This window comes from Pimephales promelas, chromosome 25 (assembly GCF_988280905.1).
Source record: "Pimephales promelas chromosome 25, fPimPro1.hap1.1, whole genome shotgun sequence".
NCBI lineage: Eukaryota > Metazoa > Chordata > Actinopteri > Cypriniformes > Leuciscidae > Pimephales > Pimephales promelas.
Genome location: NC_142793.1, coordinates 20,507,001 through 20,526,595, shown reverse-complemented (window position 1 = coordinate 20,526,595; position 19,595 = coordinate 20,507,001). Strand labels below are relative to the sequence as shown.

Here is a 19,595-nt window from a genome sequence, read left to right as displayed (position 1 = left end):
TGCTTAAGTGAATATTTCTTATTAAATATAGCCTACATATTAACCCTTTGTGTAAGCGTGTGGACATATTACATATAATTATACTACATATAATACTACAAGTTGTTATTATTTACAATGAAAGTTGAAATGACTTTAAAAAAAAAGTTGCGGCCTTAAATTAAAGTGCAATCAACTTGGATGTTTATCAGTGCATGTATTACATCATTATAGGGATAAAGCATTACAAAATTAAACAAAACAGAGATTTGATATTGTAAGAGAAATTTAGCGTTTTTTTCATTTCATAAAGAAAAGCTATTATCGTTCGATGCTTATGTACTGTATGTCATTTAACTATAGGCAAAAGTAGCCTATAGCTGATAGGGAATGAATGTTCTCAAAACCCCTGACCAACTATCTGGCAAGGTTCTCTCAAATATTAAAGAAATGTTCTTCATAACGTTAAAGGGTTAGTTCACCCAAAAATGAAAATTCTGTCAGTATTTACTTACCCTCATGTTGTTCCAACCCCGTAAGACCTTCGTTCATCTTCGGAACACAAATTAAGATATTTAAGATATTAAGATCGCTCCTGCATACAGTCCATAGGCTTCTTGAGGGACTGGCTCTTGCTGTCCTCGAAAAGTCATTAAAGACATCGTTAAAATAGTCCAAGTGACTACAGGGGCTCAATCTTAAGTTTATCAAACGACGAGAACACTTTTGTGCGCAAAAAAACAACAAAAATAACGACTTTATTTCAACTATTCGTTTATTTCTCCCTCTGCGCGAGTCAGGTTACTAGTTTAATAGCGTAAGCTTCTGTTATTGTACGTCACACGCATCACACACACATGACCAGCGTCGGCCAATAGTGAGCATACGTGTGACGTAGCTCTACGCAATCACACTACGTTAACTGACTTACAGGCTCATGGAGAAGGAAGTGAATAGTTGAAATAAAGTCGTTATTTTTGTTGTTTTTTTGCGCACAAAAGTGTTCTCGTCGTTTGATAAACTTAAGATTGAGCCCCTGTAGTCACTTGGACTATTTTAACGATGTCTTTAATGACTTTTCGGGGACAGCAAGAGCCAGTACCTCAAGAAGCCTATGGACTGTATGCAGGAGCGATCTTAATATCTTAAATATCTTAATTTGTGTTCCGAAGATGAACGAAGGTCTTACGGGGTTGAAACAACATGAGGGTAAGTAAATACTGACAGAATTTTCATTTTTGAGTGAACTAACCCTTTAAAAGAACGTTTGTTCAAAGTTATCTGGTCTTTAATAACGTTAGCACAAAAACATTAGCCTAGCATATCGTTGTGCAATGTTTTTTCCCCTCTCGTTGAAACGTTTAAAAATTCGAAGTTCGTCTAACATTTCTAAATGTTATTAGGCCTACTTGTTGCAGAATTTAAAAGTAGGCTTAAAAAAACTTCGCACAACCAATTTCCAATAGATACAGTCGGCAACGCGTCATAGTTGGGGGGCGTGGTCGGCGTGGGGGAAAGCAGCGCGACCATCCTATGTATTTGAATGACAAAAATGTCATATTGCGAGTCATTTATGCCTGCCGACCGGCAACGATACATTGCAAATTTAACTGTAATAGGTTATGATTGCCCTTATTTAATTAAAAACTGGGCCAATGACCCAACCAAATGGCCGGAGGTGTCGTTTCCAGACTATTATATCTGGTTGAATCTTCAGGTAAGACATCGCGGAAGCTACCGGCAACACAAGCCTGTAACTCAATCAACTTGCGTATAAGTTACTATAAGTCCATAAAACCATGTCACTTACCAATTGTACGTATGCTTCACTCCAAACTATTAATCCTTTTGTAAAACGGTGATCAAAGTAGTCGCTACGAAGTTGCAGAGGGACTTTGCTGACAGTTATCCGAATTCTCACAGACTGCAGTCTGATAACCTTCAGCTGATAACGCTAATAACATCCCTTATGAAAAACAACTAAAGGAATCTTGTAGTATTTTAGGACAAACTATTAACGTTAATCCTATAGGAATACTATAGTATTTTGGGACATAGCCTAGAAGTATAGGTATTAATGAACATCACAGAAGTATTATACACTACTATAGAATACTAATAGCCATAGGATTACTGTAGTTCTTTTTCGTAAGGGACGTAACGTCAGACAAATCTGGCCCACTGCCTAATACGAGTTAAACATCTACTACTATATCACACAGGGACCTCTACTCACACAGTAATCTAATAAGATATGATTAATTTTGCCATTTTGTCCTCCTATCCGGTTCTGCATGTATGTAAGAAAGGCTGTAGAACTTCAATTTGTAATTTGTTAGTTTATTGGTGGTACAGAAAACGACACCGCAACCCTTCGGCATGATTGTCCCATGTATTTCAATGAGCGCCAAGGCAATGATTTCCCCCACGGGCTAAATTCACACCACGTGACGGGGCGTTCCCGGGGGCGTTCCCAGACCAACCGACTGTATCTATACTTTAAAAAAAAAAAAATTAAACTTGACATTTTGAAAGTTCAGAGAACACTGAGAAGTAACTTAACTTAACGTAACGTTTCATAACTTAATGTAACGTTATGAAAACGTTCTTTTAACATAGTTTTGTTTTACTGAATAATGAAATAATTCCAGTCCTCGAATCTGATTGGCTAGCCGGCGTTCCGACCTACTTGATGGATAGACATGATAAATTACGTTGCAGAACCAGTCAAAGATAATGTATAGGCTATTTCTACATTAAACACTATACCTGCAATAAGCTACATACACACCTATAATAACGCAGTGTGTCATTTGCGGGCACAGTAAACACCGAGCAAATGTTACAATATGGGGATATCACTGTCAAGCTATAATTTTTTTTTCTCATATCACATGACGCACCATTGTACATTGTTTGCGGAGTTTTTAAATTACCGGGTTGAGAACGTGTGGCTAATGGCTATTTAGACAAAGTTGTGCGCTTCTGATGCCTGAAAAGCTATCTGGGTGGCAGCAACACTCGAGGAGGCACAGCCACAGATTTGTATGAAGTCACTGCAAACGAGCGACAGACAGATTTCATCACCGTGACGTCAGTTTGTTTAACTCGCGAGCCCACTTGATATAAGAGACGGTTCCGACAGCTATGTCAAAATTTGTCTCTTCTGAGTCGACTTCTGAGGGTACGTGAGAAGCCTGCACTTCGCTGCAATGACAATTACACTTCTGTTTATCATCTTCATCGCGTCTCCCCTCGCGTCCTCAGGTAAGTTAGTCTCGCGCAGAGCTCTAAACTTCCATTGATAGGTCAAAAACATGTGAAACTGTTGCTTAACAGATTACTAGCCTACTACATCTGCATTCAAATTTGTAGCTTACATATGGAAGAATTAAAGAAGTGAATTAGTTCACATTAGATAGGTAGGCTACCTATAATATGGAAATGTTTGCTAATATAGGCTAATGAAAGTTATTAGTAGTTTTTGTTGCCGAATAATGGATTATAGTTATGATATTTTGATTATATGCTGCAGAAATGTAACATTTTTACTCTTATTTCTGTTACATTTATTTTAGAACACACATTTCTGAAATTTTCATATAACATTTTTTCAATGTTAGTAATAAAAAAAACTTATTACTGTGAAAAATAGTCAATTAAAATATCAAATCGTAACATTTTGCATCACTTTAACTTGACAAAATGTTCTCATATTGATGTAGAAGCAATAATTTGGGAGAAAATTGAACATCATAGATTCCTGGAAGTTCATTCAAGTTGTTAACATAATGAGTGGGTGAATGTTGTTTCCATAAATGAACAACCTTGGGAGTAAAGTAAGAACATGTCAAATGTGTAATTATAAACTTGCAGAACCCCAAAACGCTCTGAATTAGCATGAAGATTTCTGTCTGCATGATCTGACGAATGACCTTAAATGACCCCAGTGTATTGAAAACCACAGGAGCAACATTTGTCACGCCAAATTAGCGCCCAGGTGCTGACTTAATTGCACTGCTGGTATCTTGTCTGTAAATCTTCCCCAAAAGGATCAGTTCAGGAAAAACCTACGCTCCCATAATAGCAAGGAAGATTAACTTGTGTGAAAGAAAGTGATGACCAAATTGCTGAAGACATTTTTGCACCTTCCTGTTTGGAGTCTCAGTCTCATTTTGGGGAAAATATCATATTTTCCTGTGCCATTTTGAAAAATTTCCATCACTTTACGCAATTAACGCATAGAGTTTTTCCTGTAAAAAAAATAATAAATAGCTGCACCATACAAAAATGCTTTAGACAAGTATGTCTTTTAAATTGCAGTTTGGACTTTGATTTCCGTTGACTTGCTCTTCGGCATTTTTAGCAGTGGCAGATTATACACGCTCTCAGGGAACCTCGTTGTCAACCAGAAATCTGTGGGAAAGACCAGCAAGAGTCTGGCTCAGCCTGTCCGTCAGATTGACTGAGAGTAGCCTGCGATGCCCAGAGCAGCAGGTTGCAACCAGAATGGAGTCCAGCTGTAATGGAATGCATTTGATTTATGACATGAAAACAGGTCTGAGAGAATGAAGCTTGACACCCAGTTTCAAAACTTTTAATAATTATGTCTCTTTTATCTCTTTTTTAGGGGCAAAATGGACATATAATGGTAAGTAGGCTATTTTGTTTTGTAATTTCAATCATTTTTACAATGTAGATTCAAAGAGTTTCATGTAAGACAGCCATGTTTTCCATACTAAATAAACAACAGAAAGAATATTTAGTTTTATTAATTTCTATCCACCAATATAGCAATAGTCATAAACAGTAAAATATACCTGCATATTGTACCTAAAAGTTTGGATACGATATTTTTTTCTCACCAAGGCTGCATTTATTTGACCAAAATCTTTCAAAATATTTTATTTATTGCTGTAATGCGAATCTGAACTGTCTTATATTTTAAGAAACATTTATTATCATTATTATCAATGGTGAAAACAGTTGTACTGCTTAATAAATTAATGGAAACTTTTTTTCAGTATTCTTTAATGAATAGAAATCAAAAGAACAGCATTTATTTAAAATAGTTTTTAAATATAACAATGTAAGAGTATTTACAGTGCAACCTTGCTGAATAAAAATACTAATTTCTCTCAAAAAAAAATGTTATTTCTACTAAAACATTTTCAAATATGACAAATGCCATTTAGAGACATCTGCACACAGTCATGAGGTGACAAACTGAAATAATTAATAGAAGTTAATCAAACTGCAACACCCTTTTTCATTACTGAGACTTTACACTGTAAAAAAAGTATATGAACAACAAGTTATGACATGTTAACATTACTTTAACTCATCCAATTAAGTTAAGCAGCTTAACTTTTTTTTTTATAAATTCTACAAGATTCAACTCCTTATTTAAGTCTGTCTAATGTAATTTAAGTTGAAATGACTTAAACATCCAAGTTGATTCAACTTAAAATTTTAAGGCAGCAACATAATAAGCTAAAAATATGATGGTAAAAGCTGTCTAATGACATTTAGGGGACTTAATGGTCAAATAAAACGCAGATACATTTTTACGATGTTTCTTATGACTTTTATTTCGCCAGCAAAATCTTTGAAAGTGTCATTAGCATATTTAATATTTCACCTTTCTGTAAGTAATTGAGTTGTAATGCGTTTCCTAAATGGCCAGATGCCGTCCTTTTCACCTCAGTAAAAAAGGTCATTCAGTCACACAGAGACCAACAAAACGTGCTCTTTACACCTCGCAGAGCTTTAAAATAAACATGCTTAATCACGACTGCTGTCGCAGAGTTCTGGTCATGTGCTTTCACCTAGGGAACCAAGCAGGCTTCTGGTTACCATCGTCATGAGTCAAGCTTATTCCGGGGCAGTCATTTTAACTGTTATCACTAACAATCCCAGTATACCTTTCCAGTGTGGACATGGAGACCCACTGGCAGCCATGATGAAGGTGTGGAAGGAAGGAAAAAACAGGTTGCTGCTGGAAAAAGGGAACTAGTGGTGCAAAGTTGACCTCGTTTTGACCCCTTTTGGCTCTCACGGCTCTGAAATGATCCCCGTAATGTCTCTCATGTCATTCCTGTTAGCTTCCCCCTCTGCTTTCTCCTCGTGCCGCTGTCACTCACATGTTTTTATTGGCTTGAATTGTAGGTTCCACGATTGAATTACATATATTTACGTCATTACATTTCTAGTTTTGATTTATTTTAAAGCTGGGTTGAACTGAGATATAAGGCAACTCAGGGGGACTCTGTAACAAAACAGAGTTTGGCGTTATTTTAGGAAGAGATTGTTCGTCTAATTGCTTGGCTGTGAAATTTTATAGCTCTCTATACTTAGGAAAGAACAATGCATTATATTATTCTGTCTTTGTGTGTGGCACATTGCAATTTACAAGCTGAATCTCTTCTGTCCCTTCAGTTACGCTCCTGTGTGCAAATTTGCAGTGCCTGCAAAGTCAGACTACCTTGTAATGTGCTGTATTTTAGGCTTGTAGACTAAGAATTTTAGACAACGTGATTATCAAACCAAGCACCCTCATTAAGCAAATTGCTAAGTTTAGCTGCTACTAAAACTTGATTTTTGCATTTTCTGAAGAAAACATGAGCTGTATGAGTCAGCGGTTAAAATGTGTGGTTGCTAGGGTGCTCTGAGTGGTTTCTAGGTGGATGTTTGTTATCAGAAGCGTTGTTAGGGTGTCTCTATATGGTTGCTAAGGTGTTCTGAGTGCTTTCTATGCCCATGTTTACTGGTCTAAGTCAGACAAGCTTCCAACTTTGTTACATGGTTGCTAGGGTGTTGCTATGTGGTTGTTTACTGGACCAAATCGCACCCTCATGTCTTTATAATTCTTATATGGTTGCTATGGTCCACTGAGTGGTGTCTAGGTGGTTGTTTGTTAGCAGAATTGTTGTTAAGGTGTTGCTATATAGTTGCTAAGGGGTTGTTTACTGGTCCAAGTCAGACAAGTTTCAAACTTTGTTACATGGTTGCTACGGGTTTGCTATGCAGTTGCTATGTGGGTGTTTACTGGACCAAATCAAAGAACCCCACCCTCGTGTCTCTATACCTGTAATTATTATGTGGTTGCTATGGTGCATTGAGTGGTTTCTAGGTTAGGGTGTTGCTATATGGTTGCTAAGCTGTTCTAAGTGGTTGCTATGTTCTTGCTAAGGGGTCGTTTACCAACTTTGTTACATGGTTGCTACGGGTTTGCTATGCAGTTGCTGGGTCGTTGCTATGTGGGTGTTTACTGGACCAAATCAAAGGACCCCACCCTCGTGTCTCCATACCAGTGGTTGCTATGGTGCATTGAGTGGTTTCTAGGTTAGGGTGTTCTAAGTGGTTGCTATGTTCTTGCTAAGGGGTTGTTTACCAACTTTGTTACATGGTTGCTAGGGTGTTGCTAGGTGGTTGCTAGACCAAGTTACAAGAGCCCATCCGCATGTCTACTAGGGTGTTTCAATGTGTGTCTAAAGTAGTTGCAAAGCCATTGCTAAGTGGTTGTGTGACTGGCTCAAGACAAGTCCCAAGATATAAGTAAATAAGGGATTTTTTGCCCGTTAAAATGTTTATATATATTGATATGTATTTACTGTATGTATAATGTATAAATATTTTGAGATGTGGACAATGTGATAATGGAGTGAAAGTGTCCAAAGCACTGACCACTGCTTGAAATAGCATGACGAATTTCTCAGAGAGAAACACTGCAGTGCTTGTGCTGCTGTGTAGATGTTATCAAGCATATCAAACAGAGCTCAGATGAGCGTTGTCCTTTGTGTTGGCTAACAACTGAGAGCTCTTGACATTCTGAGCCTGAATTAATTCCGCTGAGTCAAGGCCTTTTATAGTCACTTAGAGGGATGTAATGACGTCAAACATCTACACCCTAAGATGAAAACACATATGCACTACTCAAAAAAGTTAGCATAATTTATCCCGGTAAAACACAGACATGAACGGCACCTCAAATTCTGCATTTGAGTCGAGAATATCCTAGAGATCTGGAACTGTGCTCTTTCAATTTGGACTAGGCATTTTCTTCATAATGCCAGTTGCAACAAACCCCAAATTAACTTTTAATAATAAAAAAAGTACTTGATTTGTATGTGATTTAATTGTATATATTATTTTGATTTAAAGTAATTAGCACTAAAGGTTTTCTCAACTTAAGGGATTTGATTCAAACAGCTGCATGACCTCAGCTTCCCGCGGTTCAGTGCGTTAATGTCAAACACATCCAGACCAGAGAGCTTCAGATGTTTTACTGTAGAGGCCTGCTCATTATGACCACATCACAGACTGACAGTAATGATTTAGAGTTATGACCCTCTACGGGCCCAGCCACAGGCATCTGATGTGATTATGATGGAGAAGTTACTCTAGATTAAAAATGAACTGGACGGTGAGTAATTACGACCGCAAGAGAAAGTTAAGCGTGTTAAGCTACTAAAAAAGACTGTGTAGTTTCGCAGTTACAGCGGTCCAGAAAACAAAAGCTGCCCACAAAACCATGATCATCATTGACGAAGAATACGCAAGAACTTAATGTGATGTTTTAAGCCCACAGCAACAACAAATCACTCTTACTGCCACCGTTTACAGAAACAGAAACCATGATGATTGCATTTAAATTCTACAAATGATTATGTTAAGGAACTTAGTTATGTCTTCTCTAAAAGATCCACAACGCACCAGAAATGGCTTTTAGACAAGCATACACTCTGTTGGAGTGACTTTGAAGCCTCCTCCAAAGCAGCAAAAAATTATCTTTTATTGTTGGGTGTGGTATTCATGTAAGGGCATTCATTTTGTAAGGCAGTGTTCTGTGACCGGTGACTTTAGCGTGTGTCTTAGCAAAACTTGTGGCTAATGCTCTCCAATTCGGGCCACACCAAGGGCCAGATTTGCTAAAAGCTTGCGCCAGCGCAAACACTCTTGTGGCGTTAAAAAGCGACTTTTAGGATTTCGAAAAGATACTCAGTGAAAAATAAGCGCTGAAAAGGTGTGGATAGTTTTTTTTGTGGCTGACGTCAAATGCATATGCATTTGTTGGAGTTTCCCTTTCAGATGCCAAATTTATGGGAGGAGAATATTTAAATGAATCATTCAAAGTGTTTACCAAGCTTTGAGCTCATCAATTTATTGCTATTTGCGCCATTATTTAATGCCCAAAAAACGTAAACCAGATGCTAATTTGCGCTGTTCTTGGTAGGTTGCATTGGTTATAATGGAAGAGATACGGTTGCGTCTGTATTTTTAAATTTGCGCGTCGTCTTTCCACTTTCCACTTATGGAATTGCACTCTCATGCTAATTTAGGCCGTGTGTCCACCAAAGCGTTTTTAGCCAGCTGAAAACGCTAGACGCTCTGCTGAAGACGCCGTGCATTGGGCGCTTGAGAGCGTTTTGGCAGCGCAGCGTTTTTTTCCGTTGAGACGTTTCGTTGCTATGATACAGAATATCCGCAGCAGTTTGAATGTTGACAGTTGGTCGGTGTGGTATTAGTCCCGCCCCTCCTCCACTGTGATTGGACGGCTGGGTAAAAAGTGACAGTGATGAGCGCATGGGGTCATGAACTGGCTTTTTAAATTTTATTATATTGTTGTCTGAGGTCAACTTATGACGTTCGCTTGGTTTTTGCAGTCAAAAACATCAAAATGAGTAAATAATAGGCTATTTTGTACCCTAGTTTTGAGCCTAGCTGAAAAAACGCTCTGTTTTTATGGGCGTCTCGCACTGAAGACTTGGAAGTAAACGCTCACTGCTGTGAGTGGATAACAGTTTTGCATATTATAATGACTTTCAACTCACTCGTCGATGCATGTGGGGGAAATTGTTTTGAAAACGTCCAATTTTGTAAAATGTTAACCAGAATGATTCGCCCACATGTTCGACCCAGAGTTCGTGTGTTGCACAATTCCTGTCGGATCCAATATAGACGGCACAGCACCGTTCTTTACTCTTAATCGGTCTGCAAATCCAGTCTTGTTTACAAAACAATCCTCAGTGAAATGAAGCGAACAGACGACGATGTTTTACCTCACCAGCTGGAACGTCATTAAAAATAAAGTTTATCCATGCAGTCCTATTGGAATCCAGAGGAAGCTTATGCAGCGACAGTCTTCTTCCACAACCAGGCGCTGCACAATATTTTGTATTGCTCGGTAGCTTGATCCGGTTTGTCATTACGAGGTAGGCATCTGTGTTATTTATCTATGCGTGTAATGCGCGAATCGATGGGCGGGGCTAAACTGGCCATGTTGAAGTAGGCGTTGATCTTCTTCTGCGGGGGTGGGGTTTTATCCTCTTTTATCCAAAACGAGTCGTTTGCTGAGGCTGGTGTCAATAAAAGCTTTTATTGGACTAACAAGGACGTTTCAGTTCTGAAACTTACAGGATATTCTTAATATGATTACCTCTTAAGATGTCAAAATCTCAAGGAAAATTTGATTTCTCAGTTCATCACCCCTTTAAATGCACACCACTAGATAAGAATTGGTCAGGGAAAGATGTTTTTTGACCACCTTTGGTTTCAGGACCTGATGGAGAGCACCAATGGTCCAGCAAGTACCCGTTCTGCGGAGGAGCGTTCCAGTCGCCCATCGATTTCCAGACCCAGCTGCTGAGATACGACCCGAACCTGCCGCCCATCCAGGTCCAGAACTACAACCTGTCAGCCAATGAGCAGCTCACTCTCGGAAACAACGGACACTCTGGTTGGTGCAGCATGATTACAGAGCACGGTTTTGTTTTTAAACAATACTAATAACTATTGTCACGGTACATGCATTTTAAACATTCATTTTTAGATAGGCTGTTGCTTTTCATATTGTAATGTCTGAGGAAAAACATAGACTGTTCATTCGAAATAATAGATTAAAGGATTTGTGGTTGTTAAACTAATGAGACTGTGCATCAGACATAAAGGTAAAATAGTCTTTCTTCTCTAACTTAATTTCAAGGTCAACATGGAGAAAATGAGAGAAGGATCTATTTTGCATCTCTGCCATAGTAATTTTCCACAATCACCCGCTTATTATGATAAGACAAAGCTGTTTGTATTTTAGTCTGGAAAATATGGGAAAGTTTTGATTGGAGGTAACGTCTTAAACAACATAACAAGTGATGCTTTTCTAGGTAATGAGTACCTTCTGCCATATTTTTGGTCCAAGTTGAACTAAACAGACTGAAGTTGTTCCATCTACCATCTCCTGACTGTGATTGTGTACTTTCGAGACTCTTTTATTTTATGCACTCTCACTCCAGAGAGCCATGTCTGGTCAGAGAGAGAGAGAGAGAGAAATGTGTTCAGTAGTTAACTAAGTTGCCACGAGGATGAATACTGATGAAGTTTTCTAACAGTGAGCCACTGTGTTTGGGGTTTTGGAGCCATTTCAGACTCGGTTTGGAAAAAGTTAGGCAGGATTATTGGTTGAAAAGCTTGCAGAATTTGTTGAATGGAAATCTTAATACAGAGATGCAAGGCCTCAGCCATGATTATTAGGGGCGTAAATATCTCAAAAACCTAGCATTTACTATAAAACAGGTGATTAAACAGACAAAACCAAAACTAAGCATATCTATGAGAGCTTGTTAATGTTTAATGATGATTACATAATGATTAACAGATCATTATTGAATTTAAATCGAAATGCTCTACAAATGTCATTACCTTTCAGTTCATATAATCATGCACTTCTTTCTTAAAAATCTACAAATGATTTTCTCCGATGGTTTCGGTGGTTAAAAGGATTCATTAGTAAATCATTAACAAACATTAGTAAATCATTAACAAACATTATATTATGCTTGACAGGTCATTAGTTCATATTCAAAAAGCTATCAGATAATGTGTTTATTAATATTTAAATAAACATATTAAAATTGCATAATGATTAACAGATCTTATTGCCTTTTCTTAAAGAGGATATTTCTTGAATCATACATCATCAGAAGAATACAATTTTTTTTTCAAGAAAATACGTAGTAATTTATCAAAACAATGTAATATAAACAGTTTAAACAATAGACACTCATAGTAATCAAAGTGAACCTGCACCACCAAACCTTACACGTCCACACCTCAATGCAAGCAAGAGTGTTTTGCAATAGAAGATGAAAACAATAAGTACATTGTACCTAACAATTAATAGTTTTTTTTTGACGCAAGTACAAAGATGTTAAAGACACTTAATAAAAAGTGGGACCAGTCATTGTTATATTGTTCAGTTGAACATCATACGTACCAAACAGCATTTGTATATTTGTAACTGTAAAAAAGTGTATTCGGTAATATATGAACTAAAGTTTATTGACATTTGTAGATTTTCAAGAGCTTCATATGAATTGAAAGTTTAATGGCATTTGTAAGCATTTTAAGCATTTTTCTTTTTGATGAAGAAGTTCATTGCAGCATAACAGTGATAAAGTACACAAAGCACCTACTGTAAAAATACAGGCTCAAACTTTGAATAGCGTTTCTGCACTAGTCTTCCCTCTCACCATGTAATCAAGGTTTCGTTTTGAATGTAAATTAGTGCAACCTTTGAAGTGATAGTAAAAGGTGTGATCACCAAAGGGGTCGATGGCTTTATGACTGGCAATCACGGTAACAAACTCTTTGTCACAGGATGTTCTGCTTCCACTCCCATGCTATAATTGATAAAATACAATTCCGGTGGTACTATTCTCATACTGAGACCAGAGCAAACTGTCTCTAAGATAATTCATTTTGGGGATGAGCTCTTTCTAACTTGTATTTTGGAGTGGAATCTGGGTCAAGGTAGTCTATTATTTCTTACTGTTGTAACCACTTAGAAGACCTAGCTAGCAACCAATGCCATGTTGATATGCTGTGACTAATATTTGTTCTTCGAGGAGTTAATTTGACACGGTGTGGTCACATTTGCCTCTGCATGGTAAAATTAACTAATTTCAATAATAGTTTGTGCGTTAGATAATTTTATGTGAGGGCGATGTATTTGTATTAGGTTATTGTTTTTCACACAAATTTGCCTTAGTGACTAACAAAATCCTGCTTGTCTGAAAGTGAATTCTGTGTGAGTGGTTCTTCAAGCATCTCTACACTATTGACAATGAAACATTTCTTGCCATTGAAATTTTGCCTTAAAGATGAAATGTATTTATTTTTTTCCTTTTGTACCCACAGTGCTATTGTCCTTGCCGTCTCACATGTACATCTCCAGCCTCCCTCACAGATATTCAGCAGCTCAACTCCATTTCCACTGGGGCTCCTCCAGTATGTTCACTGGATCAGAACACACTGTTAATGGCAATCGGTTTGCTGGAGAGGTAAAGTAAACCCCCCAAAAACAACACCTTACCTTTACTGTGGAGACCTTAAATGCTTGAACAAATGCCCTAAACCCCATTATAGAGGATTTAAAATCTAATCTGAGCCACTTCCAAATGTGGTTTTAAATCAGATCTGATAACTGGACATCCGACAAACGTCTAAACACGCATATCCGATTCCTCTTTGAATTCCAAGCCACCACAAGGCGAGGACGACATGTTTATTCACAAAGATAGCTTTTTAATGTATTATGAGGCAGATGTGCCTTTACGCTGTCGCTCACAGCTTTTTATTGAGGTGGGAACTTTATATTTATCTTTGTAAAGAAAAGAAATTGCACGAACACAGAAACTTTCAGGAGCTAGTTTTCAACCTCTGCCCATGATTTCTATACCACCAAACAGCTTGCCCAAGCGAGTTGACAAATGCCTTTGCAAATGTGTGGATATGTTTTTTGTACATCTTTTCAGGCAGACTATTTGCATGGGCTGCTTTGGTAACAAGGCTGAAACCTGATAGATAGATAGATGGATGGATGGATAGATTTACTTTTCTGTTGTATCCAGATGCATGTTGTACACTTCAATTCTGACAAATACCCAAACATCTCAATGGCAGTGGACAAGCATGATGGATTGGCTGTGCTGGGAGTTTTCATTGAGGTGAGTCTGGACCTTAAACAAACCACTGAGACTGATGTGGTGTAGTGGTTAAGACTCGGGCTGATGACCGGAAGGTTGCCGGTTTGATTCCCGCAACTGTGCAATGGGCCATCACCACAAGGCATTTAACTCCAGATGCTTTGTTTAGGGTAATTGCCCCTGTAATAAAACCATTGCTTGAAAGTCACATCCCCAGCATGAGTCTATTTCTAATCACTCAGTGTTTTATATTGCTTAGATTGGAGAGTTTAACCCTGCTTTTGACAAATTCTTCAAATACATAAATGGGATAAAGTACAGAGGTACGTTACTTTCATATAGTTTCAAATATCTTTGATTATGACGTGCACAACACAAGTATGCTAACACTCTTATTACTAACCTGTTATCTGACAGATCAGAAAATACAGGTCCCAGCATTTAACGTCCGTGAACTGCTGCCAGCGCGTCTGGACGAGTATTACCGCTACGATGGTTCTCTGACCACACCACCCTGCTATCCCAGTGTGCTATGGACCGTGTTCAGGAAACCTGTCACCATTTCACGAAAACAAGTAAATTAATCATGCTTATTAATCAGAAGCCTATCGTGCTTGAGGATTTGGGAATGATTTTAGTCCTAGCAATGCCTTTTGAGGGAACTAAATGAGCTCCTGCTTCAGAGTAGGGTCTAAACAAGCACGATAGGAACTACCAGTGACGTGTACGCACGTGAAACAAAAAAAAGCTTTGTACACACACAGATTATAGCATATATATATTTAGTCCACAAACTACCTCTACGAACATAGAAAAAAGAGATAGATGGACCCCTCAACCTGTAGGCTAAGCCAACGTGACTTTGAGGGGAAAACACTAATATCTATTTCTGCTCAGCTAGCGACATCGGACATCAACCACACGGCAAACACTAATGCATTTTCATAGACTGCCTACTTTATATGCATAACAGTTCTCTAAAGAAAGAATGGGAGCACTGTGTGCTTAAAAAAAAAACAATCGGCAATTATTATTATTAAATACACACATTCTCTTAAAAGGTTTATAATACCTGGAGCTAAGCTATTCATTAGCATTTATTTTTAATGCTAAAAATGCAGTTGAAATATTAACAGCTAGCACATTTTGTAAGCTGTGATATGACAGGCAGAATAAAAATTACTTGGAAAAGTTTATCTAGTCAGAATGCATGACTACTTTTGAATGGTCATCAACAGTAGTACATCTAGTTACGGCATATACCAGCAGTGCTAACTAGCCAAACGTTGACACTTTGAGTATGGTATGCACCTGTTTCAGCTGTCCATATTGTAGTAATATTACTGTTGTGTCTTTACAGTTTTTGGCATTGGCCACAGCTCTGTATGCCTCTTATGCCCAAGATTCTGCTACCGTGCCACTTCATGGAAATTACCGAAAGCCACAACTTACAGACAACAGAGTGGTACTGGTTTCTTTTAAGGACGGTAAGTACAGTTTAGATTGGAATCTGAATGTGTATAAAATGACCAGGAAGCCTAATAAAGGGCTAAAGCTGAAATGCTCAAACATCTGCTGCAGATCATGGTTTCCTATCAAAGAATTGATAGGAATATAAGCTTTCAAGATGGCTTTGCCTCTCTCTCAACTTCTGTGGAAGGCCTCAGTTTATGCACTGTTACCTTTTTTTCTCAATGAAAGCTACCTTCGCTACTTCAGGCTCCTTCGAAACATATGCTGGGTTTTCGATTTTTTAAATCTTTTCCTTTAAACCTGAGTTGGTGCATAACAGAGTTTGCTTCTAACTCTCAGGCATTTCTATGCTATGAGAGAAGAAGTTTGGGATTGCTCTTATCTTCTTTACTCTTGCTGTTTTCTAACATCTTTGCATGAAGGCTCAATCCATCAATATCCCAGGCTACCGCTTGCTGTGATCTTCAATGCATGGCAATGTTTCCTAAAAAGCTGACTTGCCAAGAGGAAATGTTGGTCCTTAATCTTTCCTTTCAGCATCTGCGCTAGTAAGGCTTTACCCTGGCTGTCCTCCATTGCAATGCTCTGCTTGAACAACCCTCTACATTGTGTCTGGTGCAGGACTGCACACTATTTTTTCAGTGGCGTCCCCCTTTCAGAGGAAGCAAGTCATCCAGAAGCTTCTGGTGGGCGACCTTGCGGACTTGGCTGACGAAGGACTCTACCAACTTCTGCCAAAGTTGAGTCCCCAACCAGGAGTGGATAAAAAGTGGAAAAATACCAACAAGCAGGGACAGTGGAGCCAGGCAACTCAAAAACAGCAGTGGTCGAACAATAAGGTACCAAACAACACTGGCTACTCCTCTTTCGTTGGGAAGAAAACACCTACACCGTGGTATATGGGAGCATTGGGTACGGATAAAGGGATGTGCTTTGTATCCCTGGAGGAGAATGTCGTTCACCAGCTCGAGAGATACCATGCAAAGGGTCTGATGGTCGAAGCTCTCAGAGAGGTTGTATTTCCTGAGTTGAACCTTAGGAGCTACTTGCACTGCCGGTCAGATCTGGACCTTCATACCATAAAGCAACTCATAAAAGGAAGATCTCGGGATGAGGCAGTTGAGCTCGAACAATCACTGACTAAAGCCATGCTGAGGCAGATAAGGAGGCAAATCAAACGGCATAGAAACCCAAACATGGAAACCACCATTGGGCATTCTCAAGCCACATTGCCGAAGGACTACAACTCAGCCTTGACTTACCACAGACCTCAACGTGTTGAATGGGAAGATTAAACCCAGAGAAGACAGCAAACCTCCCAGAGGGCCTAAATTTCCGCAGTACGCTGTCACGCACAATATTTAGTCAACTCTGCTCCTAAGGCTAGCACATCATCTGACTAATATTTATTTAGTGTGATGGTATCCCTCTAACACTCAGAGACTCTCAAACTAGTTGCTTTTGCAGTAGATGAAATGAATCGGTGAGCAAATAATGTTCATGATATGTTATGCCGCTAATTGCGAAGAGGTTAGTTACTTTACAAAGAACTGGACAGTATGCTAGGCACCACGCTGTCGACAGGACCGCAAAATGGACCTTTTTCCAAACTCCATATTAACGCTCTAATGATTAGTCCAGACTAAAAGTTGGTCTGTTTTAAGCATTAGTGATTTTTGTGGGAGAGTATGGCTCAAACTGTCTTAATTATTATATGCAATGCACAAAAAGACAGAAGACCATAATGTTTAGGACATATTTTTACATTTTATTGAGAAAAGTGGAGCTGCATATTGCAGTAATTGTATTCTGTGGTTGAAAAGAGTCATTCGCAAATTAAAAGAGACAAAGGGACAAAATCAGCACTTTAAGTATTTTAACATTCTTTTTTTGGGTGTGATCTGAGACGAAGGAGAAAGCAGACAGAGAAATCTTTTTGTACACTGACTCAGATTTTGGATCTGTATCTTTTTTTCGTGAAATGTCTAGAGATCATGGATGGTGAAATAAAAGCATAACGTCGTCACTTCTTCCATTTGTAAAGGAGAACCATGTCCCTGTTTTTATTCTAAATGGTGTTCAAAAGGGATTTGTGAATATTATAAGGTATTACTGTGTCCATATTTGTTTGTTTGAGTTAAAATTTCTACAATTATCAGAATCTTGTGTTTTTGGGATATTTCAGCGAAAAATTATCTACTCATGTCATTTCAAACCTATTTCTTCTTTTCCATTTGACTTTATTTCTTCTGCTGATGAAGATTTTTTTTATTTTATTTTTTAATGTGGATGTGCAATACGTTTACAAAACTTTCCTCTCAATGCAGTTTTCTTTTCTTTCCTCTAAGGAGACATTACTTGGATGAGCTGGGGTATGTTATGGTAACGCAGTTTGTGCATGTGTGTGTGTGTTTGTGATATCAGATACTTCCTCACCTCTGGCTAACAGATGTGACGTCTTGAGTTATGACACTCACACATGCGAGGCGAATTGCTGGTGGCCATGCAGTGACGTGTAACTGCAGTGTTACGTCACTCGTCTTTGACCACAGCATAATTGCTGTTGACATAAGATTGAACATATGGAGAGGGCATGTTTGTTCATTTAGCATGACTTTAGGACCTTATCGTTGACGTATCTATGGTTTAGTTCTAATTGTAGTGCTGCAGTGGCTGACAGATATCTTTACTTTAAACCACTGCACTCATGAGCATGCATGTCTCATTTGACACTACTGGGTTCTGTCACCACATGTGTAATCATATCCACATTTGTGTATTTTTGTGCATTGTGTCACTTGTGTAACATTATGGTGTGATGACTGCTAATCATACTGAGAACAGCTAACCAATAAGCTAATCTGGGTACGGAGTTAAGCAGGTAAGTTGATTTTATTAAGTCAACATGAAATCAAAATTTACCCTATACATTCTTTTGACATCCACAATTCAAAAGTGAACATTATTCTTAAGTAAAATGATCAAACGCGTTTTATTTTCCCCCATCAAATCAATTCCCTATGGATAAAATCAAATCCTGCCGTGTTTAATATCTTGTTTCACTCAGGTATCCATTATTTTATGAATATAAAATGGATTGCAAATGCCATTTCATGTTGACTTTAATGTCACTGGCTTTCATTTTGTGCACAAAATTAATTTTAAACCAGGTTATGATCATGTACGTTGATAAATGTTCAAAGTTAAAATGGAAACGTTGTAAATTTATAATACAAAGTTGTACAAAAATAAGGGTAATCAAACATACTGTTGATTATGAGGTTAATTCTCCTTTCAGGTATACTAGCAACAATAATAATGGCCTCCATGCTAGGACTGCTACTGATCATTACACTATTGTGGTGTCTTTTGAGAAAAAGGTGAGTGTTTAATTCAGACCAAAATGAAACAAATGACATAAAGATGCAGTCACATTTACCTTCTTTGGATTTTCAGTCGAAATCGTGGTTATTTCAGTAGTAATCTACGGGATTGGGAATCGATTCAAAACATTTCCCCACACATATATCACAACTGGTTCAAACGGGCCACTCGAATTCGCAGCGTTGACCAACAGAAAGCTGCTTGGTTTGAACAAGACTTGTGTAAAGCTAAGGCAAATATTTTCCTTGTAAACTTGAACCCTTAATCAGACAATCAGACCGTTCGATATTTTAAAGTAAAATATAGATCAAACAACAAAAGTATAAAGAGGTTTTTTATTTCTGTCATGACAACTCTTGGAGTGCACGGTTATGGATACGACATTGTTGATTTGTTGGTCTTGGCGGAATAGATCTGGTGCTTGGCGGAGCTTACGTGGAGGCAGAATGATTCTTTTGGCCACTTCACTAATCCTAGCTAGCTTGTTTTTCAACAATGACTGTAGAAAATCCAATTTCCAATTTGATTTTGGCACAAAAAGGGTCTATAGGCAGGTAAACAACACATAGTAGAGAGTTATGTCACCCTTCGTTCCTCATGTCTGCGAAAACGCCGTTCGCCTGGCCGAGAACATTGGTGGAAAAGTGTAGATAGAGAATGATATGACTGTAGCAGATTGAGTTAAAGGGTTAGTTCACCCAAAAATGAAAATTCTGTTAGTATTTACTCACCCTCATGTTGTTCCAAACCTCTATGTGTTTATTTGTTCTGCTGAACACA

The 19,595-nt window shown here is 38.2% G+C and overlaps 1 protein-coding gene across 3 annotated transcripts in view; it reads left to right on the top strand.

Moving 5' to 3' along the window:
• ca12 (carbonic anhydrase 12) overlaps positions 1-17,764 on the top strand; it is a 73,221-nt gene extending 55,457 nt beyond the window's left edge. The window contains exons 1-9 of one of the 3 annotated variants that reach the window (XM_039648204.2): positions 3,164-3,246; positions 4,610-4,630; positions 10,538-10,717; positions 13,171-13,313; positions 13,884-13,979; positions 14,218-14,281; positions 14,376-14,533; positions 15,319-15,445; positions 16,053-17,764. In XM_039648204.2, the coding sequence (XP_039504138.2) occupies positions 3,192-3,246; positions 4,610-4,630; positions 10,538-10,717; positions 13,171-13,313; positions 13,884-13,979; positions 14,218-14,281; positions 14,376-14,533; positions 15,319-15,445; positions 16,053-16,726 (1,518 nt within the window). In that variant the 5' untranslated portion in view covers positions 3,164-3,191 and the 3' untranslated portion in view covers positions 16,727-17,764. Of the gene's footprint in view, positions 1-3,163; positions 3,247-4,413; positions 4,538-4,609; positions 4,631-10,537; positions 10,718-13,170; positions 13,314-13,883; positions 13,980-14,217; positions 14,282-14,375; positions 14,534-15,318; positions 15,446-16,052 lie in introns of those variants that run through there. The other 2 variants (XM_089127661.1, XM_089127659.1) reach the window with 2 other exon arrangements.
• Positions 17,765-19,595: the final 1,831 nt, after the last annotated feature.